This window comes from Dermochelys coriacea, chromosome 23 (assembly GCF_009764565.3).
Source record: "Dermochelys coriacea isolate rDerCor1 chromosome 23, rDerCor1.pri.v4, whole genome shotgun sequence".
Taxonomy (NCBI): Eukaryota; Metazoa; Chordata; order Testudines; family Dermochelyidae; genus Dermochelys; species Dermochelys coriacea.
The window spans coordinates 4,425,878-4,453,407 of NC_050090.1; the positions used below are offsets into that span (position 1 = coordinate 4,425,878).

Genomic DNA, 27,530 nt, shown 5'->3' on the forward strand with positions numbered 1-27,530 from the left:
AATCACAGCACCACCTCTCCATGCCTCGGTTTCCCCCTCTAAATGCTACTGCAGTGAGGAGGGGAAGCAGAGGTCACAGGCAGGAAAGACTGGGCTGTAAAACCAAATCAGTGGAGCAACTCAACTAAGGGAAGGCAAAGAGCTATGTTTTGATCACCACCAAAATGATACTAAACCTTACTCCGTCCACATAGCCAGGGGCAGGGAGCAATGCCCTCTGGGTACTACCATAACACAGATCACAAGGATTTAGTGGGAGATCACTCCAAGGAGATTCCCCTCGCCAGAAGGGATGCGTAGAAGAAGGTCCCAGGCCGGTCACCCTGCCAGACAGTGCTGGGCTCATCCTGAATTTTTTGGTTCCTTGGCCATTCCAAAAAAATCATTTCTGACTGAAAGAAACATTCTCTTCAACCCGAAACAAAACACTCGGTTAAAAAAAAAAATTGGAAGGAAATTTCCAAACAAAAAGTCATTTTGAACCGAAACCCCAAAACATTTGCCTTGTTTCGGAATACATTTCAACACGCCACATTCAGCGAAACCAACACGCATTGATGAAATGTTTCGGTGCCCCAAATCTGGGGTTTTCACTAAAAGAATGCAACCAGCTCTTAGGGCTTGTCTAGGCAAGGACAAACTTGGATGCGACGCCACTGCGCACAAAAAGTTGTCTGGTGTGCTTTGATCTATTCTGCTTTGACACAGGAGTATGGCATTGCACACTACAGAAATTTTAGTGTGCCGTAGCAGGGTCCACCGAGACGGAGTGTGCAGCAGGCTAGTTCGCTGTAGAGTCACGCCCCAGCTTGCTGGGCACTAACTCTTCATCTAGACAAACCCAAAGTCTGACCTACATAACCTGTGCCAAAGAGCCTCCCTCCTCCACAGGTGGTCCTGCATCCAGCCCATATCTGGTGGTGGAGCTAGAAGAGCATAGCTTTTGAAAATAAAAAGATACCAAGACTGAGAGAGATTTTCCCCTAAGGGGAGGCTTTCAGCTTCTCTTTTTGAGCTTGCCCTCCCCTAACATAGAATTTGGGGTTTGGGCTTTCAAGTTGGTTTGCTTTGTTGGTTTCCCCCCTGCCCCAATCTCTAGGAAACCAGAAAAGCCCACGCACATGTGCATGGCCCAACACGCTCTCTCCTGAGCCGAGACTTCTCTTTAAAAGGCACCTCACTTCCTCCCTCCCCCCGCCACCTTTGCAAAAAGACTCCTTCCTTTTCAAGCCAGCACTGCTGAATAATTGAGAAGGATATTCTACTCGGCATGAAAGAGGCAGGGCTCAGTTCATGCTGCCCGTGTTCCAACAAGCTCTCTGGGCCCCTCCGGGGGCACCAAGCCACCAACACACCTCCCCCTCCCTTGACCCCACTTTGAAGTGGGAAGCAGGAATTTCTGAATCTTGGGCACGGGACGCGAGCCCCAGATACTCAGAGCCTGCAGCTTTACCAACACACCGTGAGGTTCTGATGGTCTCTGAATGGACTGGTGGTCCAGTGAAACAGACAGATGGACCAAGCCTTGTACATAGAAAATCAATCATACACCAGGACAGATCATCGACTCCTCAACTCGCCTGATTTGAACCATGATATTTGGTGGGGGGTGGGGTTGTTTTTTGTTTTTCAGCCCCCAGCTGCAGGAGTTGGTGATTCCCTAAAAATCACAGCTTCTGCTTCAAGAGCCTCAGAGTGGCTTGGGGCAAGGCTTTTTGTTACATTCTGTGTCTGTCCAAAGCCCAGCACTGGGGGGAAGTGAGGGGGTCCTGCTCCACGATGTAGCACATAGGTGCTACCATAATACACCTAATAGAAATAAAATGTACAGCACCTAGCACAATGGGGCCCTGGGCCATGATGACTGCAATGCCTAGGTGCTACCATAATACATCTAATAGCAATAAAAAATATCCAGTGCCTTCTAGCAGAATGGGGTCCTGGGCCATGACTAGGGTTCCTAAGTGCTACTATAATACACCTAATAGCAATGAAAATGCACAGCATCTAGCATAATGGGGGCTTGGTCCATGACTGGGCTCCTAGGTGCTACCATAATACACCTAATATCAATAAAAATGTACAGCACCTGACACAGTGGGGTTCATGAGTGGGGCTCCTAAACGCAACCATAATACAAATACATAATAATAATGCCACTTCTACCTTCAAATTAACCAAGGGATTGCTGGGGAGGTGCGAGTACATGTTGGTATGAAGATATGGCCAAATGCACATCGTGATCACTTTCCTTGTATGCTGAATCCCATTCCCTCCCCCTGCTCCTGCTCCTGTCTGTTTCGACTAAAAGTCCTTCTATGCAGGGTCTGTCCTGCGGATCAGTACAGTACCTGAGCCCCCTTCTAAATACCGAGGCCCCTAAACACAAAGATAACCCTGAGCTCTTATAGTGCGCTTTTCACTAGCAGATCTCAAAGCACTTTACAAAGAAGGCCAGCAACATTATCCCCATTTTATAGACAGGGAAACTGAAGCCTGGGGCAGTGAAGTGACTTGCCCAAGGTCAGCAGCTCAGTGGCAGAGCTTGAAATAAACCCCAGGTCTCACAAGCCTGAACTCCCCAGCTGGGGTATCACAGATTGGACCCTGTCTAGTGGCTGCCGATAAAGCAGGTCGCTTCTCCTTCAAAGCAGAGTTTGGTGCTTGTAAAAAGCAGCCAGATCCATCAGTCCCTCTGTCTATGGCATAGGTAAGACCGATGCTGGAATCCAGTTCTGGTGTCCACGTTTTTAAAAGACTGTGGAAAAATGCCAGGGAGGGACAGAGCTCAAATCAACAAGAGGATCTAAGGGCAACTTGATTATAGTGTCTCAGTAACTTCACAGGGAACAAATCCCAGGTACTCATGGGATCTGCAATCTAGCAGAGAAAGGCAAAGCAAGAACCAACAGCTGGAAGCTAAAGCTAGGCAAATTCAAACTAGAAAAAAGACCCCTAATTTTAACAATGAGGATGGTTATCCATAGGAATGAACACCCAAGGGAAGTGGGGGAGGGGTTCCTCCGTCTCTTGATGGCACCAGATCCAGACCGGCTGCCTTTCTGGAATATGCTTTAGTCCGACCCAAGTTACTGGGCTCACTGCAAAATTCACTGGGTGAAACTCTGTGGCTTGTGTTATGCCAGAGGTCAGATGAGACGATCTAATGATCCCTTCGATAGCCTTAAAATTGACGTATCCATAGAGCGGATCCAGCATATGGGCGGCAGCGTTCCAGCGTCTTTTGATTTCATTGGGATTTGGAGATGGCACACTGGGCTGCAAGGGCGAGAATGCAGGCCCGGCTCTGTGACTTTTTTCTGTCCAGACTAAAGACCAGCAGCTGGCCTGCTTACCTGCTCACTTAACACCCAGCAGTCTCACGAGCGTGACTGGGCCCATTTCAGCTGCCTTGCTGGCCCAGCAGCCCGACTGGCTGAGACTTTTGAGATCAGCAGCACCAGCAGGCTGCTCAAAATTTCGCCCACGCCTCACTCAGCCTTGCCCATCATGGCTCACTCCAGGTAACCCGGTTCTGACCCATGGCTCTGACCCCTGGTCTCCCACTCCTGGCTCCTGACTCCAGCTGCAACCCTGGCTCTGACTCCTGACGGCACCACGAGGCCCAACTCTGGCTCCATCCACTAGGTGTGACCTCCCACGCCCCGCTCCTTAACAATTTCGCTGCTGAATCTACCGGACAAGGGGGCCAGCTGATGCCAACCATGGTGGCAGACTTTACTGTCCTGCTGAGAACCCCCCTCAAATTCACTTCACTCAGGCCACCAAAACAGCCACAGCTCTCAGCAACAGACCAACCCTGTTGCAAACTAGCTGGGCCCCTCCCCATGTCGCCACCAATCTCCTGAGCCAACCAGCCCCCTATTCAGAGTGCAGCTGTTGGCTGAGGAAGAGCTGGTGTCGGCTAAACAATACGAGATATTTTTATCCATTGAATGCTTCGATCCACTCAGCTAGCCGTGCATTCAGAGCACGAGGATCACGCCTCCCGGCTCCATAGTCAAGAGGACCAGAAAATCTGCCTCAGGCAAACTTGGCCTGGTTAGTTTATTCAAGAGAAGGCAACTTGATTGCGGGTCACAAGCACCTACGCCCGGAGATTTCTGACAACGGAGGGCTCTTAATTGCGTGGACAAAGGCAGAAGAAGAACTCATGAATGGGGGTTGAAGCTGGCCAAATGCAGACTGGAAAAAGGGGTGAACATTTTTAATGGGGCGGGGGAGTAATCATTGGAACAAATGCCCTAGGGTCAGCGTGGCTGCTCCATCACTCGGCGTCTTTCCAGCGAGAGCAGAAGATCTGGGCTGGATGCAGGGATCACTGGGTTACACAGGTCAGACTACGTGATCAGAATGGTCCCTTCTGCCTTAGCCTCTACAGGGCTGATTATCATCTACACTGTGGGGTGAGTGTCATTTATGGCCGCTTTAAGGTCCCAATAACACGGCCAGAGTGCTGAAAGGGGCCTTTGAATCAGGCTCTGGAGAGATGAATTGAACCATCATGCCTCTCCTGCTTTGCCAAGGCATCATCTGACTGTCTTCACGCTCCCTTCCCTTCCTCAAGGACTGGTCCACCCAAATGAAACTCTTGGGGGCAAGTTTAGATTGCTGTCCAGGCTCACCAGCTGTGACCCCTTCTCTGCTCCAAGCTCTGGGAATGTGTGTGTGTGGGGGGGGTCTGGCTGAATCCCCAAGATTCATGACAAGCCAAACTCGGGGCTTTGATTCCAAACTCTCTTCTGTCGCTATTTGCCCAGCTCTGCTCAAAGCGTTAAGGTCACTGAATGCACAGGCCCTTCCAGTCACCAAGCCTGTGAGCCCTTTGTAGGTCTCCTGCACGCAACCCCGCCTTCCCAGGGTTGAAGATCCAGTTATCTTTCCCACCACCACGGGGTGCGGATCGACTTTCTGTAGCGTGACACCAGCTCCTGTGAGCCGCTGTAGCCAACTCACGCCAGTGCCCACCTTCCGCCAACCATCTTATCTCGCATACACCTGTCACGTTATGAAGATGGCAAGTTCTTAGTGGGGAGACATCCCAGTTAAAACACAGGGAGCAGGGCAAGTGATCCAATAGAATCCACTTTCTTTTCCAAGCCAGCGCTGACCCCAGAGCCCAGTATGGAGCTAGGGGTACTGTGCTACCAGCAGAGGGGTGAGGGCTCAACAGGGAGCGCTCTCCCCTCGCAGCAGACTCCATTCCCCGGTGCAGCCCTAGGGGGCACTGTGCTGGAGGGAGTGGGCACAGCAGGGGGTGCTCCCCTGTTGCAGTCGGAGCTGACCCCAATGTCCCAGTGCCGCCCTAGGGGGCACTGTACTGCCAGATGGGGGCTCAGGAGGGAGCGCTCTCCCCTGGCAGCCAGCACTGACTCCAATGTCGCAGCATGGGTCTGGGTAGCCAAAGATGCTTTCTTTGGGATCAGGTATAAAACCAAGGCCCACGGTCCATTTGCAAGAGCCCCAGGATCATGCCCAAAGGGCAGTTCTGCCTCCCTGTTTCTCTCCCAGACAGTCCTCCTTGTCCTAAATCACCACGTGCCCAGCTGTTAAAAACAGCTCCTTGCCTTCCAAACTCCACCCCAGAGGCAAATGCCTTCCAGCAGGGAGCAGCAAGACCTCTGTCTAGAAGAAGGACTGCTTTGGGAGAATCCCAACCCGAAAGCCAACCCAGCTGCTCCCCACCTATCAGGGGATGCACTGGTGAATCCGCACCCGGCTCTCTGCTCCTTGGCTGCACTGGAATCCCACCGTGCAAACCCTGCCTGGCCAATTATCCCGTTGCTCTGACTGAAAAGAAGATTCACAGATGTGTAGCCCATACACCATTGCACCGTCCCCTCGGCTTCCTTCTCGTGCACCATAACACTATTAAAGCGAAGAATTCGATCACTGTGGCCCCCCCGACTCGCCATCGCTCCTTGACAAATTCCATATGCCTGCATTAACCCTTCACAGCCCAAAGCTCATTCGTTCCACTACAAGGCTGGAGGAAATTTAGCACAGCTGATGGTGGGATCCAAGTCGGACCACAAACGGGGGGATGCTTAGATTTGATCTCTCCCTGCCCTTCTGAAACCTGGTTCTCAGTCCTCTGCTCTAACCATTAGACTACACTCCCCTCCCAGAGACAGGGACAGAACCATGCCACCCAACTATAATCTCCCCCAGAGATTGCATAGGACTCAGGAGTCCTAATTCCCAGTGCCTTGTTGCTCTAGCTACTGTCATCCATCCCAGAAATTAATTCTTGGTTGAACTAAACACATTCTTTTATAAACACATCCCATCTTGATTTTAAAACCGCCAGGGATGGAGAATCCACCATGATCCCTGGGAAGGAGTAAATTTTTAACAGTGAGAGTAATTAATCACTGGAAACATTTACTCAGGATTCTCCATCACTAGCAATTTTTAATTCAAGGTGGGATGTGTTTCTAAAGGATCTGCTTTAGGAATTATTGCGGGGCAGTTCTCTGGACTGGGTTATGCAGGGGTCAGAGCAGATGATCACAGCAGTCCCTTCCGGCCTTGGATCTAGAAACATGGAGGCAGCTTTATCCAAAATCTGCAATTCTGGGGTTTGTACCCCTTCCTCTGAAGCATCTGGCACAGACCACTGTCTGAGACGGGAAACCAGGCTAGATGGGCATCAGCTCTGATCCAGCCTGGTAGTTCGCATATTCCTAACTCAGCACAAATAAAAGGCATTGCAGGGAGAAGATCAAATGGGTAAAGAGCCTTAAAATCATGCTCCCAAACTCTTGGCAAAAGAGCAGCAATGAGAGTGGGACGTGTAGTCAGCTGTCCTGGCCCCAGGAGATGCCCACAGCCAGTTTTCCCTTGAACTCGCTCCCTGCGCCACACCTCCAAACTGTATTGTGAGCCGAGCCCATCACGGGAGATAAGCCAAAGGATCATGGCAGCTGGACATCCACTAACGGCCTCCTCCCCGTCCAGCGCTTGTAATCAGAGCTGGGTCAATAATTGGGTTTTGGGTTCCGAAAATACAAAACAAAGCAAAAACAAAAACAAAAAAAAACCCTTCTGGATCAAAAATGAAAATTTTCAGCAAATCGAAAAGTCAAAAAAAAATTGTTTCAGGTCGAACGAAGCGTTTTGACTGTTTTTAGAACATTTTTGATTTGCTAATAAAGTTAAAGGGAGGTTTTGGTTTTTTTAAACAAAACCAAAAAAAGTTTCAATTGTTTGGTTGTTTAGGGTTTCTTTCAACTGAAACAATTAGGCAAAACCCATAAGAGTTCACAAAACGTTCCGGTTTCACAGAACCTGCCTTTCTTTTAAAACTGAAAAAAGTTTGGTTGACATTTCCCCCCTTGAGAACTACTTAGAATACACCCAGGACAGCTGTGGTCTGTGGAGACAAGGTGCAGTGCAGGGGCTGGCATGTGGGTGTCATGGAGTTAAGGCATCCCAGCCAAATGCTCATTGTGCAGCCTCTATATTCTATAGATGTGGAAGCCCAGATTCTGCAGCACCCTGCACACCAGAGGGGAGAGAGAGCCCCGTGTTCAACATCTTGCACCCCTTTCTTCCAGCACCCTGCACCCCCAGAAGAGGAAGGGGGCAGTGCCTGTATCCTTTAACATCCTGCACCCTAATCCTCTGGTGCCCTGCATTCAGGGGGGTCCCGCTGGATTCTCCAGCATCCCACACCTTGCACCGTCCTTTGCACCACAGCAACGCATGACTAAATCAGAATGGCGCCAATTTGCACTCATGTTGCCCTGGTGCAGACAAGGCAAGGTGAATCAGTCCCAGCGGCTTTGCATCTTGTGCTTTTAGAACAGGATTTTCCTCCCCTCCCTCCGTTCCCCTCCCCCTTGGGCGATGCAGACATGACTCTTGCTTTGGAGACGCTGGGTGTGGGGGTCATATCTTGCATCAAGCGGCAGGGACAATCTGGGTCAATTAGATTGAGAGGCTGGTAATTGTGGCTGGTTCTGGGCCAGGTCTCCGCAATTCACCTTTACAATGCAACCAGCAATGGGGTTGGGTTTTTTTTAAGCCCTGGAGGGAAAAGAAAACATGATTTCACCCTCCTACAAGCTCAGAGCAGAAGGTAGCTCTGGCCTGCCTCCCCTCCCCTGAGCAGTGTTAATCCTCACTGAGATATCAGCACCAGCCTGGGCCATGGCGCTCTGGGACCCCGCCCTACCTAGAGATGTAGCGTGGGTCAGCACAGTGCTTTGGTCGAGCCGCTTCTGAGCCCCTCCCCGAGAGATTTTGGGGTGGCCTGTGCCAATCTTAGTTGCCATGAAATAACTGCTCTCCTGCAAGGCTCTGCATGTCTTTGCCCCCTCCCCAATTATCCTTCCTGGGCTCCTATCATGTTCTGCCCTCCACTCCACCAGCGATGCAGCTTCAATGCCTGGTCTATCAGTCTCCCCCATGTTGCTCCCTACTCAAAGACCAATTTCCCCAAACCAGGCTGTGCAGTAACTATTCTGCTTTCGTCCAGAGGCCTCCCGGTGACTCCCATCTCCTCCAATGCCCATACAATGCAGAAAGCCTGTGGCCACCTAGCCTGGCTATTAAGCAAATTAGTTAATATTAAATATTATCTAGTTCTTTTCATCTGTTGATCTCAAAGTGCTTTGCAAAGGAGGACGGTATCATTCCCCCCATCTTACAGCTGGGGAAACTGAGGCAAAGAGAGGGGAAGTGACTTGCTTTGGGACACCCCAGCAGGCCAATGGCAGAACTGGGAAGAGAACCCAGGTGTCCTGAGTCCCCAGCCTCTCAGTAGGCCAAACTTCTTCCCACCTTTAAGGCCCACAGCAAGACTGCATTAACAGAAGCCAAATGTCCTCAGTTAAGAGGAAGGATGGTCCAGAAAGAAAGTCTGCGTATAGCACCTGGCATTCCCAGGTAGGCTCCCATCCAAGTACTAGCCAGGCCCATGTCAGTTTAGCATCCAAAATCAAGTACAGTCTGGCTAGGAAGGATTGACCAGTCTTTAGGGCGCTACGCTAGGATTTGAGAGATGTGAGTTCAATCCCCTGCTCCACCACAATTGCCCGTGTGACCTTGGATAAGTCACTTTGCCGCTTTGTGCCTCAGTTTCCCCATCTGTACATTGGGATAATAGCTCTGCCCTGCCTCCCAGAGGCGCTGTGAGGTTGAAGAATGAGAGGGGCTCAGATGCTGTGGTGAGATGATGGGGGCTGTTTAAGGTAGACGGACACAATCTCTGTCCTACTGCCTCCTCAGTCACTTTCAATAAATAAATTAGTCACACTCTTCTGCTAAACAGTACAACACAGACCTCTCCGCATCGCTGCATTTCAGCAGACCATTGGTACTTTACAAGTACATGCAAGTCACTGCGCGAAGGACACCGTGACCACTCAGAATGTCAAGGCTGGACTAGCACTCAGATTTCACTGCTTCAGAAGCCCAGACCCTGCCACTTCAACTAAAGGAGAATCACCATTAGCTGTTAGGAGTATGGGGGGTCTATGACACACAGGTGAGCAGTTCTGATCCCATGCATCCGAGGGCATCGGTGCATGCTCAGACAAGAGCCAGTCATGCTTTACCCAGGAGCCAATGTTTTCCAAAGTGACTAATCATTTTGGGGGCTTTGCTTTTAAGGGGTCTCAAGCTGTGTACCTAGAAGGGGCTGATTTTCAGAGGGCGAGTGATTAGCATTTTCTGAAAATCGGGCCCCCCCCCCCCACACACACTTTTAAAAGCATCTCAAAATCTCTAGCCAGATCTGAAAATCTTGGCCAGTGAAATCTGACTCCTCATCTAATGGTTACAGCAAAGGACACCTCTCCACCCTCCCCCAGATCTGAGACCAGAACCCTGCAGTCCCGACACCAAGGCCCCCACTGCTCTAAACCCACTAGACCCTACTCCCCCCCTCAGATGTCAGAACAGAGCCACAGAGCCCTGACTCCCAGTCCCCACCAAAACAGCAGAAGTTGGTCTTGGAGCCAGTAGGCCCCTTTTCAAACTTCAGAGATCCACCCCCAAAACTGGCAGCATCTTGCTGGATTTTTCTTTCCAGAATTCAGCTCGGCTTTGGGTGGCTGGATGACTCAGGGAAATCAGACTGCCTTTGCTGTCAAATTAGGAGCAATTTGAGCAATTGGGCTCTTTGCAGATGTTTAATAAACTGCTGATTATTAATCAATGTGACCTTAATATTTTCCCTGGTTAAGCCTGGAAGACTTTTGCTGTCAGCATAAATGCTACTAATTTCACTAATGCAATTGATTAGGAAATTGGCCCCGGGTCAAAGATGCTAATTAGCACTAGAAATGGTGCAGGTCAACAGCTTTATTTGAGAATGGGGAGGGGGTTGCATTACTTTAGGACCAGAGCAATTGCCAAATCCAAGGTCCTGAGAGATGATTCGGTGCCTGTAGGAGGAAGGAAATTGAGCCCAGGCAGGTGTGGCAAGCAGGAGAGATGTGGAGTTATGTTATAACCCTTGTCCCTCTCACTCAAACACAGACACATCGCTACACCCGGGAGTGGTGACAAGGGCCCAGATCCTGCATGGTATTTATGTGCCTGACTCCCTTCGGTAGCTTAATCACCTTTGATGACCTAGAACCATCATTTCTATTAGCTGTCTTCCATAGTCCCACTAAGGGCAGCTGAGTTTCCCTCCTCGTCTTTGAGGATACAAGTGTCAAGAGCCCAGGTGATGCTATTACAGCAACCCCAAAAGGGATCAGGAATAACTCCCCTACCCCAGCCGATGGAATGTGGGAAGCAGCAGCAACTGCCTGCCCTCTCTGTACAGGCTCAGAGATGGACTGAGAGCAGTAAAGGGGCATTTTAAGACAGTGTTGCCTAGTGGGCGGGTTGCTGGCCTGAGAGTCAGGATGGGGTCCTATTCCCATCTCTGCCAGGGTAAAATCTCTCCTAGAGCTGGTGGTGAGATATCAAAATGTTTTCCCGTCCCAAATTGGGAAGAAAAGTCGAAACCTCAAAAATTTTCACAAACCAAAAAATAAAATAAAAAATATTTCAGTTGGGGTCAATTGAAACATTTCCTTTTGATTTCAGGCATTAAAAAAAAATTATTCTGATTTGCTGAACTGTCTAAACAAAAAGTAGTTATGAACTAGAAAATCAGAAAAATCAGAAAATCATTCTGAAAATATGTCAAAACAAAACATGGACGATTTTGAAATCTCCCCCTCCTCCCCTCCAAACATTTTTCAAGTAGAAAAGTCTGTCTAAAATTTCCTGTAGAAATGTTCCCTTTTGACCAACCGGTATTTTCCGACAAAAACATGTTTTAGTTGAAAGATTCCCAACTGGCTGTGGTCGCGTCCTGTGTGCCTCAGTTTCCCCAAACATTATAGCCAAAAGACTGCCTTCGAAGAAGGCTTTGAAATCCACGGATGAAAAGTGCTGTATAAGGATTATAACTGTACAAAGCCATATCAGTGTGCCACTCCAACAAAAGGAAGTTCGAGTACCAGAACGGCGTCTTGGCATGACTCGACCCCTAGATCACCTGTATTCTAATGGAACAAGCGCTGCTCAGAGTCAGGACTCCTGGGTTCTAACCCCGAGTCACTGTGTGACCCCGTGCCTCAGGATTATCTATCAGGAATAACGACAGTGCTCTGATCTGCTCCCCAGCTCACACGGTATCAGGAAATCGGGATTATTTTGTTTGTTGTTCTCAAAGTAACCTTCACCAGGATATTTGAATGTGTGAGGGTATTTCCTACTGCAAAGGTGGGGGTCCAGTTATAACATGCAGGGCACTTTTGATGCAAGAAAAGGCTCAAATATAGGCTTACCCCCAAATGATAGCCTGCAGGAAAAGCTTTGCAGCTATTGCTTGGCACCTGGCGTGCTTTGCAGGTGGAAGCTAAGAGGCAGGTTAGGATCCTCACTTTAGAGCTAGCGTAACCTTGTCCAAGGTCGCGCAGTGTCAGAATTGAGACTAGAACCCAGGAGTCCTGGTTCCCAGGCCTTCTCTAAACCCTTGCTCACACCCCCCTCCCAGCGATCCTGACTCATACTCCTCCCTACCCCCTGGCTCTAACCCCTAAACCATACTGCCCTCCCAGAAACAGAACCCAGGAGTCCTGATTCCTCCTCCCCCCACTCTAACCCCTTATCACGGGGCGGGACTCGCCCCTGCAGCGCCTCCTGCTGGTCTCTCAGGGAATTAGCTCTTCCAGCCTCCGGAGCGCCCTCTACAGGCCGGTGTCCCGCTTGCCGCTGGCCCCTGTGTCTCTCCCGGACTCCGGTGCCCTTTTACCCAGGGTGCTGCCCCCTGGCAAGTACCCCCACAGTCTCTGGGTCTCCCCTCCCCGGGGAGCCCCCACCCACTATCCCCACCTCGCCTCAGTCTTTGGCTACTGCCAGTCACCACTGAGCCCCCACACACTGGGGCGGACTGCAGTGTATAAGCCAATCATCACAAGCAAGGGGGGTTTGGACCTGCTGCCTCTGCCTACCCATGGGCTGCCCCCTGCACCCCCAGGACCCTTTTTGGCCTTCCACTAGGCCTTCAGCCTGGGGGGTTTCCAGGCCAGAGCTCCCCAGCTCCCTTGGCCTTCCCCCAGCCCAGCACCACCTCAGGTACCCTGGTACGCTCCCCAGCAGCCAGGCCCGTCTCCCTCCATGGCTAGAGGAGACTGTGTTCCTGGCCCACGGCCCTCTGATAAGGGCCAGCTGGGCCTTGACTGGGGCATGGGGCCAGCTGAGCCTGCTTCCCCCAATCAGCCCAGGAACTGCTTGCTCCCAGCCACAGCCCCCTCCCACCCCCCGGGGCTGATTTCAAGCCCTTCAGGGCAGGAGCGGGTGACCACCCCGCTACACCCCTACATCATACTTCCCTCCCAAATACAGCAAAAGAACCCAGGCATCCTAGTCCTCCCCACCACCTGGCTCTAGCCTCTAAACTCCCAGAAACAGAAGCCAGGAATCCTGAACCCCCCCGCTCACAACCCCTAGGCCCCACTCCCCATCATGGCACCTCCTTTCCCCCCCGCCTAAGGCCCAGCTGCAATGATATCAAAAGCAGATAGAGTTCTCAGGCGCCCGGCATCCTCTTGCCAAGCTCGTCATTATCATAATTCCTCTGCCAACAGATTTTGGCTCCGCGCGCCAAAGGAGACGCAAACTAAGCCGGCTGTGTGTCGGAATCCGTCTACGCGTGAATGTCCCAGGGGTGGTGGTGCAGGGGGGATGGACAGCACAGGGCTGGTCTCCCCAGCTCCCCTGGAACAATAGGCAGATGTTTATCCCTATTTCAGGGAACACATGTTATTTCCCTGATAACTACCCCGCGGGTAATGACAGTAATCAGAAATCGCTGTAAGCCTGTATTCTTCCAAGGCAGTTAATTTGCTTAATTACACACTTGGAAGCTGCATTATTTAAATGGTGATTTATTGCGTGGCTAATCAATGCTATTTTCTGTGCGCTCTGGGTGCGAGGGAGCGCGCACATGTGTCGGAATGGAGCAGCCGATGCCCCTTCGAAAGGACAGGGGCAGGGAGAGCTGGGAGAGTGGGGGGGGAATGGAGGAGTCACAATGCCCTCACTGGGCGCATATCAGGAACCCCCAGGAGCTGGCCAAATTTGCTGTGGCTGGTCCACACACAGGATAAGAGTCTACTGCTGCTAGCAGCTAATGAAGTGACTCTTCTACGGTAATATTTCGGAGCCAGCGACTAGGGCACCAGACTGAGATCTGGATTCTATTGCTGGCTCGACAGCGGACTTGCTGTCTGACCGTGGGCAAGCCTGGGTCTCTGGTTTCCCCTCCTGGCCGTGCCCGGTCTTGTCTATTTAGTTTATAAGCTCTCTGGGGCACAAAGCCGAGGGGAAGAATGGCCACAGCTGGGGTGCTAGCCAAGCCCTCGATTCAATTCCTCCTTCTTGTACGGCCTCGGATGAGTCAATGTAGGCCCAGATCCTCAATCACCTCACTCCCCTGATTGCAAATATGGGGCAGAGCCGACGGGGCGGGGAGAGGCCCGATTGATTGAGGGGCAGATGTGCTGGGGAGAACTTCTGCAGCAGGGCCTGAGAATCAGCTTAATAAAAGAAAAGGAGTACTTGTGGCACCTTAGAGACTAACAAATTTATTAGAGCATAAGCTTTCGTGAGCTACAGCTCACTTCATCGGATGCATTTGGTGAAAAAAAAAAAAAAGTTTCCACCAAATGCATCCGATGAAGTGAGCTGTAGCTCACAAAAGCTTATGCTCTAATAAATTTGTTAGTCTCTAAGGTGCCACAAGTACTCCTTTTCTTTTTGCGAATACAGACTAACACGGCTGCTACTCTGAAACCTTAATAAAAGAGTGAGCCCTGGCACCAGTAATTGTCATTGGTGCACCAGGGGATGGGCAGAGGGTGTTAAAAGACATACAAGAAACCCCTCATTATTATTTTGAAGGATAATATTAATAATCTCATGGGCTCGGGGCTGGCCAATCTCATGATGTTTTGGGGTCCGAGCTGTGATTTTCATACCTTTAGGGTTGGTCACGCTAGGTCAACAGCCCTGCTTTGCCCCACGGGGGGTTGTGTGGGGGTCAGATACCACAGTGATGGGGGGTCAGTGTAAATACTTCCCTAGATAGACAAGACAGTAAATGGGGTATAATCCCTCTTTGCTTCATGATCCATGGGTTTTTTTTTCTCCCCCCAGCATTGACCACTAAGGGCGGGTTCTAGCAGGTGGATGCAGTGAGGGGAGCCCTGATTCCTTCTGCTTCCCCCCCTGGCTTTTGGCTCTTACCTTTGCCAGCGGGGCCAGGTGGGGGGCTCCCTTCGGCCCGCAGCCCCCACGGGGGCTCGCCGTGGCTGGCAAAGTCGCGCATCTTGAGGTAACTGATGGTGAGGCGAACGATGGAGGCTTTGTCCAGCTGGCTGGTGATGGCGCCGGGTAGGGGCAGCATCTTGGCCAGCTCGTAGAACTCGAAGTTCTCCTTGCCGCGCCGGGAGCGGGCGGCATTGCGGGACTTCTCCTTCCGCAGGGCCTGCAGACTGCAGGGAGGGGGAGCACACACAGACCGGGGTTAGAGAGCGCGAGGGTTTGTGGGTGGGGGACTGCTCCCCACCCACCATCTTCCTGTCTCAACCAGGCAACACTGGTCCTTCCGCAGCCACCAGATAGAGCACTGTCACTGCCCCCGCCTCCCAATCCCCCCCACACCTCACGTGCAGCCACCCAGCCTGCCTCCAAATGCAATGCTGCTTCAGAACGGTTTCCGTTGTGGGTGGAGACACAATGAATTTTTCCCCCCTGATTTTTTGGAAGGGCCCAGACTGCTTGGTGCTCAGTAGCCAGAACGTGGGAAAGAGGCTCTGCCTTCCAGAATGTGTGCGGAGGGGTAGAGGAGCTAAATCGGCAGGGCCTCTGAGGAACGCAGAAGGGATACATGAGGAATTTACTGGCCCGTGGGATGCTCAGAGGGTCTGACACTGGAGGGGAGAACAGAGACCCAGCACCCCAACGGCTCATTTTCATTTGCTAGCACCCAGGCACTGGAGCGGAAATCCACCCTTACATCTGGCTCTGGACAGGACATCGTGGCAAGGAGGTCTGAGAGTGGGCTGGTCCTGCTGCTTCCCAGACTGCATCTGCTCTATGGACTCCAGACCCCCAGCCTGACAACCCGGCCCCGCAAAACAAAAAAAATATCCCTCGTTTTTTTTTTTTCTTTAAATCACAATTTTTAAAATAGTGCATCTGGTACCCCCAGCACTGAACGCCTCCAGATTCATGGATTTCCCAACCTCCCTTTACAGACATCTCCCTAACAGATGGGGAAACTGAGGCCCGGGGCAGCCTAAGCAACCTGCCCAAGGGGCAGTGAATTGAACTTTGGTCTCCTGAAGCCCTCCTCATTAGGCCCTCCTTCCATCCACAGCCAAAGAGGGAACGTATTCTCTGAAGCACCAAGGGTGCATCAATACTACAAAAAAAAAAAAACAACCCCATGGCACTGAGCCTCCAAGCCCACAACTGACTCAAGTTCAAGCTTTGGGGCTTCAAACAGCAGTGTAGATGTTCCTAAACGTAGCCAGAGCCTGGGCTCTGAAACCCAGAAAACGGGGTGAGTCTCAGAATCTGGACTCAAGCCGAGTGGGAATGTCTACACTGCTGTTTTAAGCCCCGTAGCGTGAGCACAAGCTAGCCGACTGTCACCACAGGGGTATCTCTGCCACCACACAGCCCGCTGCAGAACTGAGCAAATAATGGGTTTTGCAGTTCAGGCACCGAACCGAAAAATTGAATAAAATTTTTAAAAATCTGGTTTGATTCCACTGAAACAAATGTTTTGTTTTGGTTTTTTTTCAAAATTTTGTGTTGAATCAAAAACTTGTTTAAAAATTCATTTCAAATCAATCAAAACATTTCAGGTCAATCCAAAACAAAATTTTTTGTGGGGGAGGTGTTAAATTAATTTCAAAACTATTAAAACTTTTTGGTCAAAACAAAAGATTTTTTGCAATAAAAGCACCTTTTCTCCTCCACTGAAGCTGTTTGCCAAGTGCGCCCCGAATTCATGGATTGTTTCGGAGCACAGAGAGCTGCATTTCTCCATGAAAAGTCTGTTGAAAAATGTTCCCTCTGTTCTAGACAGAAGCACTGCTGCAGCTGCCAGGCCTGGCTGGGGGGATCCCTTAATGGAAGGGGCTCCCGCTGTGGGGCTGGTGGCATCAGACAAGGGATCCCAGGAGCAGGTGGGGCACTCACTGGCACATTTCCAGTTTGTCCCATGAGGCAATTCTGGCCGTGAGTCGCCCCGGGAGCTGCCGGGACTTGTTTGTCTAATGTCAAGTCTAGACTCACGGAATGGCTAATAACCATGGAAAGCTCTGGATCCTCTCCCCGTGAGGACACAACCCTCAGCGACGGCTCCCCAAGGACACCATGGAAAACTCTCTGTGCTTGGCTGCTGGCCAGCTCAGCCTCCAGCTGGGAGCCCTGCCAGTGGCCGAATGGAGGGGATTGCATTTGTGTGGGATGTTTCAGCCCCAGGGTTTCCCCCTTCAGAGATTTGGGGGGTGGGGGAGAAGACCCTTAAAACCGTCAGAGCGACAGTTCAGTTCGGTGCCAGACATTTGGAGGCTGGTCCCTGCTACCCCAGGATGAGAGACTGTCAGCAAGCGGGCCTGGAGAAATCCTCACCATCGGGAGTGGCTGGAAGAGCAAAGGGTTCAGCAGGAGGGGGTAGAGCAGGGGCTAGAAGGCAGGACTCCTGGGTTCCATTGCCAACAGGGGGAAAGTGTTTAGTGAGTTGAGCAAGAAGGATTTGAGGTCAGGACCTCTGGGGTCTATTCCCAGCTCTGGAAGGAGAGTGGGGTCTAGTGGTTAGAGTAGGCGGGACTGAGGGCCAGGACTCCTGGGTTCTATTCCCAGATCTGGGAGGAGAGTGGGATCTAGTGGTTACAGCAGGGGGCGGGGGCTGGGAGCCAGGACTCCTGGGTTCTATTCCCAGTTCGGGGGAAGTGGTGTTTAGTGGTTAAAGCAGGGACTCCTGGGTTCTAGTCCCAGCTCTAGGAGGGGAGTGGAATCTAATGGGGGCGGAGGGGACTGGGAGCCAGGACTTCTGGGTTCTAGTCCCAGGCTCTGCACTAACTTGCTGAGTGACATTGGGCCAGTTACTTCCCATTGGGCATCAGTTTCCCTCAAGGACAACACCATCTCTGGGAGTGAGGGGAGGGGTTGTCTGGCTTTATTAACCCATGAGGGTACAGTGTTTCCAGACACGCAGGTGGAAGGGGCTGTATATGAGCAAAGAATCCATCCTCTTCAGCATCTTACCAGGGCACTGGCTGATTCTTAACCAACAGTCCTTGCAAGAAGTCCCACTCTACGCTAACGCACTTCACCTCATTGCCGAACGGGGCTGCCATCTTTACTTGGGGTGCTGTGCTCCAGATCGGCTGACTTCAGGCAGTCTCTGAGCAGCTGCCTCTGGAGAAGGGCCAGGCCTCCTACAAGAACAAGAGGCGAGAGAGGGTCAGTTTTCTTCCCCCCACCAGGGATCCAACGTACAGACAGAGGAAGCTTCTGTTGCTGAAGACCGATCTGCTGTTGCCAAGGGCTAGGGGATGATGAAGAAGAGGAGAGACTAGGCTTATCTCTGTGGGAGACAGTATGGCCTAGCAGATAGAGCATAGACCTCGGACATGGGAGTCCAGGGTTCTAGTCCCAGCTCTGCAGAGTGACCCTGGGGAAGTCCCTTTCTGTGCCTCAGTTTCCCAGGCCTGTATCGGGAGAATAAGCCACCCCTTGTCTGGTTAGATTGTGAGGTTTATGGGGCAGGGACAGTCTCCCACTTGGTAACACACACCAGAGACACGTAACCCAACTATAGCTACACTAGCACTGCAGAGTGCTCCTACCTTGTCAGGATAGCTGCATATACGCTAGGGGCATTTGCCGGCACTACTGCCAGTCACAGATCCCAGTTCATCATGCTGACAGATGTCTGCTATGCAGACGTGGTCTTCGCTCAAGCAGAGGCTGGGTCCCCAGAACAGGAACTGCCCACCGGCACATGGCTTAGATAACGGTGGATCACCCGCTGGGAGATGTCGGGCCGGGTGCTGCCCAGACACACAGTGACCGAGATCGGGGTCCCCGTCGGGCCGGGCACTGCACAGACACAGACCCTGCCCCAAAGAGCTCACAGTCTAAATACACAAAGGGCACAGAGGGGGAAAACGGACAAGATCAGCGGCCGAGCTGGGATGAGAATCCAGGTGTCCAAATTCCCACTCCAGTGCGAGATCCCAGACCATCACTCAGCTCTTCCTCTACTGCAGTAGGGGGGAGCAGTATGTGTATGTGTGTGTGGGGGGTGTTACGTTCTCCAGTTCTTTGCCCCCATGGGAGTTCCCAACAGCATGCCCCCTGCTGGTGGTGTTGGCCCATGCATGCCACCCAGTCTGCTTTTTTAATTGCACTCAACAGGATAGAATCGCAAAACCACAGGGTGAGAAGGGACCGCAAGGGACATCTAGTCTAACCCCCTGCCAAGGTGCAGGATTTGCTGGGTCTAAACCACCCAAGACAGACGGCTCCAGCCTCCTTTCGAAAACCACCAGCAAAGGAGCTTCCACAACCCCCCGAGGCCTCCGTTCCATTATCCTACTGCTCGTACAGCGAGGGAGTTTTTCCTGAGATTTAATCTACATCTGCTGGGCTGTCGTTTGAACCCACTGCCCCTTGTCCTGCCCTCTGTGGGAAGAGAGAATGACTTTTCTCCATCTTTCTTAGGGCGGCTTTCCAAGTATCTGAAGACCACTACCGTGTCCCCCTTTCATCTCCTCTTTTCCCAACTAACCATACCCAGCTCCTTCAGCCTTTGCTCATATGGTTTGTGTTCCACCCTCTGATCATCTTTGTCGCTCACCTCTGGACCCTTTCCAGTTTCTCTGCATCTTCCTATACAATGGACACAGGTCTCCAGGTGAGGCCCAATCGGCGCTGAGCAGAGCAGTACTGTCACCTCCCAGGCCTTGCAGGAGGCATTAATGCAACCTAAAATTGCATTTGCTTTTTGGCCACAGCATCGCATTGCTGACTCATGTTGAGGCTGGGATCCACCACACTCAGCTCCTTCTCAGCCGTGCTGCTGCCAAGCCAGTTACTCCCCATTCTGCATCTGGTTTTTCTTCCCTAACTGAAGCATCTTCCATTTGTCTGTGTTGAATTTCATTGTGTTGTCTATAGCCCAGTTCTCCAATTTATCAAGATCCCTCTGAATCTTCGCTCTGTCCTCCAAAGTGTTGGCAACCCCACCCCGCCAGCTTTGTGTCACCTGCAAATATGATCAGTCTCCTCCCTCTTCCTACATCAAGGCCATTAATAAAGATGTTAAACAACACCGGACCCAGAACAGATCCCTGGGGAACCCCACTCGAGACCTCTTTCCAATCCAACATCGTTCCATTAATAGTTACTCTTTGTTTGCAGTTGTTTAACCACTTAATGGTAGTTCTGCCAAGCCGCATCTCTCCAGCTTAGTTATCAGAATGTCAGGTGGGACTGTGTCAAAAGCCTTGCTGAAGTCCAGGTATAGGGTGTCCACCGCATTCCCCCATCCACCAGACCAGTTACCCTCTCAAAGAAGGCAATCACACTGGTTTGGCAGGATTTGTTCTTGGCTGCTAGCGATCACCCCTTCAGCCTCCAGGCATTCACCAATGGAATGGTTTATACCTGGCTCCAGTAGCTTCCAGGTATCGAAGTCAGGCTGACTGGTCTATAGCTCCCCGGCTCCCCCTTTGTAAAAGTGGGCTCCATACCTGGCCCTTCTCCAGTCTTCCGGGACCTCTCCTGTCACCCAAGTGTTTGTAAGGATTATCGCCAGTGGCTCCGAGATTTCTTCAGCTAATTCCTGCAGTACCCTGGGTGAAGAGCATCCGGCCCTGCTGATTTGACTTCATTCAGATTGGTCAGAAGATCTGTGACATGTTCTTTACTTATCCCGACCTGCCTCTCGTCCCATTCATTGTCTGCGGTAACTTCGCTAGTCGTCCGGTCACATGTTACAGACTGAGGTGAGGTAGGCATTGAGCAACTCTGCGTTCCTACCATCTTCCATTCCCAGCTCACCTTCTCCAGCGAGCCCACGCTGTCCGTGATCTTTCTTTTTCGTCTGACTTATTTGAAGAACCCCATCCTGTTGTCTCTAACCTTCCTTGCCAGCCGTAACTCATTCCTTGCCTGGGCTTTCCTGATTTTGCCCCGACACGCTCGCGCTATTCCCTGAATGTATCTCTTTGGGTTTTTAGATCGCTAAAAAGTGCCTTGTGGAGACACATTGGCTGTGGCTTTTTTTAAATCTTTCCTCTGTGTCAGAATAGCTTGATGTTGAGCACACGGCATTACACCTTTTAGGAACTGCCAGCCCCCTTCGACTCCTTGTCTTCCCAATTGGTCTGTCCATGGGACCTCGCCTGCTATTTCTCGGAGTCAGTTGTAATCCACCTTTCTCAAGTCCAGGGTCCTTGTTTTGCAGTTCTCGTGTCCTCCTTCCTGTAGGTCAGCGGTGGCCAACCTGTGGCTCCGGAGCCCCAGGCGGCTCTTCAGACGTTAATATGCAGCTCCTTGTACAGGCATCGACTCCGGAGCTGGAGCTACAGGTTCCAACTTTCCAATGGACCGAGGGGTGCTCACTGCTCCACCCCGGCTCTGCCCCCACTCCACCCCTTCCCTCCCCCTCCCCTGAGCCTGCCGTGCCCTCACTCCTCCCTCCTTCCCCCCCAGAGCCTCCTGCACGCCACGGAACAGCTGATCGGGAGGTGCGGGGAGGGAGGGGGAAGCTGACGGGAGGCTGCTGATGTATTACCGTGGCTCTTTGGCAATACACACGGGCAAATTCTGGTCTCCTCCTAGGCTCAGATTGGCCACCCCTGCTGTAGGAGCTTGAATTCGATCAGATCCTGAGCACTTCCTCCCAAGTTCCCGACCACCTTCGCCTTCCCAACGAATTCATCCCGGTTGGTCAAGACCAGATCCAAAATGGATGACCCCCGAGTTGTTTTCTCGACCTTTGGAATCTGTCCCCTACCCACGTTAAGAATTTGCAGGATGGATTATGTTTGGCTGTCATAGTCTTCCAACAGACACCAGGGATCCCTCAGCCTGGGGCCACGGATGGGAACTCCCAACGCGGGCGCTTGTCACCACTGCCCTCCTCCTCAGGCCCCCCCACCTCACAGGAGTAACCTGGGAGAAAGGGGGGCATTACAGGGTAATGTTGCCATGGCAGCCCCAGGAAAGGTCAGGGGTGTGGGTAGCAACAGCCACCTACCGTTCTCTCTGTATGGGATCAGAAACGGGGGCGCAGCAAAAAAGGGCAATTTAATACCTAGTGGAGAGGTAACATGGTCCAGTGGGTAGAGCACTCCCCTGGGACTCTGGAGTCCTGGGTTCTAGCCCTATGTGGCATTGAGTATCACAGCCCTGCTCCCTGCCTCAGTTTCCCCTGCCACCTATTGTCAATGTAAACAGTGAGCCCTTCAGGGCAGGGGCTGTCTCTCACTCTGCGTCTGGGCAGCATCCAGGCTGAGGGACTCCCAGTTTTCGCTGGGGCCTCCACCATAACAACAATAAGGGATTCAGAGGGGTGAAGGCCAGACCCCCACCTGGGAGTAACCTGGGCGTGGGGGAAGTTACAGGCCTTGCTCCCAGAAAGCTGACAAGCCACCTGAGTATACTTACTTGGTATAACAGACACAGATCCTGTATAGACATACACACACACCCTGGCACTGGGAGTGCCAGGGAGTCATACCAGTGTAGCTGTAGTGTCTGGTAAATTACCCATATGTCCTAGGAACTTATATGGTGCCCATCACTACAGTATCTGAGCACCTCATAATCTTTAATGGATTTATCCTCATAACAGCCCTGCAGGGCATGGCAGGGCTGTTATCCCCATTTTAAAGATGGGGAAACTGAGGCACAGAAAGCCTAAATGACTTGCTGAAGGTCACACAGGAAGTCAGTGGCAGAGCAGAGAATGGAATGCAAGTCTCCCAATGCCTAGGCTAGAGTCCTAACCACTGGGCCAACCTGCCTCTTGTAGCCAAGACTTTCGACAATCATGGAGCTGACTTTCCGCCTCCCCAACCCTTGCGGGAACCTGGGCTGGTGGTTAAAGCCCAGAGCTGCACATCAGGGCTCCTGGTTTCTAACCCCAGCCCTAGACAGGACCTTTGCCCTCTCTGTGCCTCAGTTTCTCCCCCATGAGAAAAACGCTCACCTCCTCCCAGGGTGGGTGGGCGCATAATTAATGGCCTCAACCACACCTCAGGAGCTGGGGCATAGGCCTCCCCACCGGCGAAGAGAACCGCTGACATCAGTTTGCACAAGGGGTCCCTGCTCTAGCCCAGCCCGATTCCGTGTCTGTAAAGGGCTTTGAGAGCCACTGGCCGGCAGGGAGGGTAAAGAGTTAAAAAGGCACCATAATGCCCAAGGAGACAGGAGCTCAGCTGCTGCAGCCTCAACCCAAAGGCTGCCAGTGGCGAGACCAAGGGGGGTCCAGCAAGGGAATAAACCCTGAGCTGAGGGATCGGATTCGGGCCGGGACCATCTTTCTGTTTTGTGTCTGTACAGCCCCTTGCACACTGGGACCGCCTAGGCGCCACCCTAATACACCTAACAGCAATAAAAAGATACAGCCCTGTGCACAATGGGACTGCCTAGGCACTACCGTAATACACCTAATAGCAATACAAATGTGCAACACCTGGCAAAATGGGGGCCTGGTCCGTGACTGGGGCTCCTCAGCGCTACTGTAATACATCAAATGCACAGTGACTAGCGTGGACACCTGCAAACACCACAGCTCCTGCTGAGGAGATGCACATGAGCCGGATGGGAGGGAGGGAACTGCGGGAGGGATCAAGAGGGGGACGAGAGCCTGAACAGCCTCCCTCCCCCATGCACACAATCCACAGAGTCAGAACAAGACTGCGCGGCTGCAAGCACTATCCACTGCTCCTGGGAGTGCTCCCGGGTTCGAGGTTGAATGGTGAGTCAGTGGCAGAAACAAGCAGTCCTGGCTCCCACCTCCCCTGCTCTAACCACTAGACCCCACTCTCCTCCCAGAGCTGGGGATAGAACCAGGAGTCCTGGCTCCCCCTGCTCTAACCACCAAACCCCACTCCCTTCCCAGAGCTAGGAAGGGGGCACTCAGGATACAGAGGGTTGTAGTGAGCTGTCTCCCCTCGTTTTCTGCCCCTCCCAGCCACCTTGCCGAGGTGCGAATTCCCTGTGGGCACCTCACCATTTTCTATATCCAACCTGCTGTGTGAGCCAGTGGCCCTGGAGCGGGGGACAGGGCCGTCCAACGCAGAGCCAGGGCAGCTCCGCGGTATCGCTCCGGGCCGGCCCCACCAACCCCGCACGGATGCAAATGCAGCGGCAGCAGCTCTCCCCGCCTCCTCCCAGCCACCCCCTCTAGGGCAGCAGCCGAGAGGAAGCTGCCCCATCCCCGCAGTGCTGGCAGAAGGGGGCAAGGACTCCCATAAGCAGCTCAGGGCCTTTTCTTTGCCTCCTCCCCTTAAGCCAGATGCCCCAGCTGGAAAGGTCTCAGTTGACTCACCGCCCTCCCCGGCCCCGCCAGGACACATCCCAGCTTGGCCAGGGGCTCCCATGGAGAGACATTCACGCCCCCCCCATGCTTCTCAGCTCCCCCTGCTCTTGGCTTCGAGCCACCCTCCCAGCCCCTGATGCTCACCAAGAATCCAGGTCGCATCCGACCCCGCTGTGAGCAGCGCCTCCTAGCAGGCTGCTGGTCCTGGGGGTTTGTTTGCCACACGCACCCGCAAGTGTCCAACTGTTTCGGATGTATCCTGGGATCTCAAAGCACTTCACAAAAATGGGTCCAGGATCACTGTGCCTGTTTTACAGGCGGGGAAACTGAGGCGCTGTGGGACGTGAATCGCCCTCTTGATAGTGAATCAGTGCAGTGCTCAAAACAACCCGGCAGCAGTCCTCCTGACTTGCAAGCCCATTGATTTAATCTACTAGTCCCCACTCCCCTCCCAAAATCAGGGATGGAACCCAGGAGTCCTGACTCCCAGCCCTTCCCTCCTCCCCTGCACCCCCCTCCCCGCCCACATGCACAGAGTCGCGCTCTCTCTAACCCTGAGCTCATGTTCCTTCTTTGGATAACCTGAGACGGGGGGGGGTACATGAAATTAACTTGGTATGTTAATTTCACATTTTACACTCTAGGCACACACAGGGCCCATCTGGATTTTGATCATTTATGAGAATTTACAAAATTACACTTTAAAAAAGGAACATTTCAGAGCCTGAGTGGGTCTGAGCTGGTTTCCTTCCCCCAAACTGGCAGCAACATGGGTCAGGATCCAGATGCTGTCACTGGCCCTTCGCCTCCCAGGCTGACCCAGACCGTAGGTTCCACACACTCCTGAATAGCATGAGCCCAGTTCTCCATCCCCCTGCACCTTGTGCCGCCACGGGCACCCGTGCAAACTGGGGAGGTGGTGTTCTCCCACCCACTGTGCACTGATGTATCGTACATGCAAGATCCTAGTCATCACAAATTGCTCATTCCTCTCCATAGTATGGCTCCTAACGACACCCCCCCATCTTTACTGTGATACCCGAGTGCCTTGCCATCTTTCACGTAGGTACCCTTGCAGCCCCTCTGTGAGACAGGGAAGTGCAGATGGGGAAGCGAGCAGTACGTCAGCAGTGTAATTCCCAGCTCAAGCAGACATACCCGCACCAGCTCTGATCGAGCTAGTGTGCTAAAAATAGCATGGTCGCTGCGGTGGCATGGCTGGCAGGGGAGACTAGCTGCCCTGAGCATCTACCCTGGGTTTCAGTAAGGATCATACTTGGGGCTCACGGCTCGATTTAGCACGCTAAATCGATCAGAGCTAGCCAGGGTACGTCTACACCTCCAGCGCCCGCATAGACATATCCTGACAGACTAAGGGATTGTCTACACAGGCAAATTGACCAGAATAGCGCACTTCCAAAGTGGAGTAATTATTATTTTATTGCTACTAGGTGTATTACGGTAGCACCTAGGAACCCCAGTCATGGACCAAGAGCCCGTTGTGCCAGGCACTGTACATTTGTATTACTATTAGGTGTATTACAGCTGTACTTAGAAGCCCCAGTCTTGGACCAAGAGCCCGTTGTGCCAGGCACTGTACAAACACTGAACAAAAGAGACGGTAGGTTTTGTTTTGATAATTCCCTGCAAAATTTTTTGACAACAATTGACACATTCTGTCAAAAGGTTCCGGTCAAATCAGCACTTCCCAGTAGCAGAATGCCGTACAACCAGCTCCAGTCCGTACCGACCCCCCTGAAACAGCAATATCTCTAGCAGCAAGGTGGACCCTTTTGGCAAAGGTCAAGGTGCGGCTGGAACCCCAACCCCAGATTCAGCCTTCGGGGTCCCAGCCAGCCACACCAACACCACGGAACACATCCAAGCAGACAGCAGGAAACAGACAGAGCTGAGATAAGTTCCAGCACCCTTGGGGGACACTCAGAATCATAGAATACCAGGGTTGGAAGGAACCTCAGGAGGTATCTAGTCCAACCCCCTGCTCAAAGCAGGACCAATCCCCAACTAAATCATCCCAGCCAGGGTTCTGTCAAGCCTGACCTTAAAAACCTCTAAGGAAGGAGATTCCACCACTTCACTAGGTAACCCATTCCAGTGCTTCACCACTCTCCTAGTGAAAAAGTTTTTCCTAATATCCAACCTAAATCTCCCCCACTGCAACTTGAGACCATTACTCCTTGTTCTGTAACCTGCCACCACTGAGAACTGTCTAGATCCATCCTCTTTGGAACCCCCCTTCAGGTAGTTGAAAGCAGCTATCAAATCCCCCCTCATTCTTCTCTTCTGCAGACTAAACAATCCCAGTTCCCTTAGCCTCTCCTCATAAGTCATGTGCTCCAGTCCCCTAATCATTTTTGTTGCCCTCCGCTGGATGCTTTCCAATTTTTCCACATCCTCCTTGTAGTGTGGGGCCCAAAACTGGACGCAATACTCCAGATGAGGCCTCACCAATTTTGAATAGAGGGGAACAATCACGTCCCTCGATCTGCTGGCAATGCCCCTACTTATTCAGCCCAAAATGCTGTTGGCTTTCTTGGCAACAAGGGCACACTGTTGACTCATATCCAGCTTCTCGTCCACCGTAACCCCTAGATCCTTTTCTGCAGAATGGCTGCCTAGCCACTTGGCTATGTTGCAGCGACTGTTACAGCAAGTGGGGACCGAGAGTTAGGATTAGAGAAACAGAGCGAGATTTCTGACCATCTCAGTGCACTCAGGTTCCAGACAGGACTCAGGACGATAAAGTTGGTCCCAATTTATACCCAGAGCAGCCCTATTATTAATAATAATTATTTGTATAACCACAGCATCTAGAAGCCTTAATCAGAGATTAGGACCCTATTGCACCATGCACTATGCATACTAATTGCTATTAGGTGTATTAAGGTAGCCCCTTGGCACCCCCAGTCATGGAGCAGGACCCCATTGTGCCATGCATACTAACTGCTATTAGGTGTATTATAGTAACACCTGAGAGCCCCTGCTTGGAGCAGGACCCCACTGTGTACATTTTAACACTGTTAGGTGTATTACAGTAGCACCTAGGCACCCGAGTGATGGACCACGCCGTCGTGTCAGGGGCTGTACAAACACAGAACACAAAGACAGTCCCTGCCCAAAATACTTCCTTCCAGTCAGGCTTTGTCCATACAAAAAGGTTTCAGAGTAGCAGCCGTGTTAGTCTGTATTCGCAAAAAGAAAAGGAGTACTTGTGGCACCTTAGAGACTAACAAATTTATTAGAGCATAAGCTTTCGTGAGTTACAGCTCACTTCCAGCTCACTTCATCCGATGAAGTGAGCTGTAACTCACGAAAGTTTTTGCTCTAATAAATTTGTTAGTCTCTAAGGTGCCACAAGTACTCCTTTTCTTTTTCCATACAAAAAGGTGGTCCCACCTTA

The 27,530-nt window shown here is 51.9% G+C and overlaps 1 protein-coding gene across 3 annotated transcripts in view; it reads right to left on the reverse strand.

Moving 5' to 3' along the window:
- NPAS1 (neuronal PAS domain protein 1) overlaps window positions 1-27,530 on the reverse strand; it is a 99,868-nt gene that overhangs the window by 60,612 nt on the left and 11,726 nt on the right. For all 3 annotated transcript variants that reach the window (XM_043501613.1, XM_038381516.2, XM_038381517.2), the window contains exons 2-3: window positions 17,818-17,990; window positions 14,782-15,029 (exon numbers count right to left, since the gene is read on the reverse strand). In XM_043501613.1, coding sequence (XP_043357548.1) covers window positions 14,782-15,029; window positions 17,818-17,909 — 340 coding nt within the window. In that variant the 5' untranslated portion in view covers window positions 17,910-17,990. The remainder of the gene's footprint in view (window positions 1-14,781; window positions 15,030-17,817; window positions 17,991-27,530) is intronic.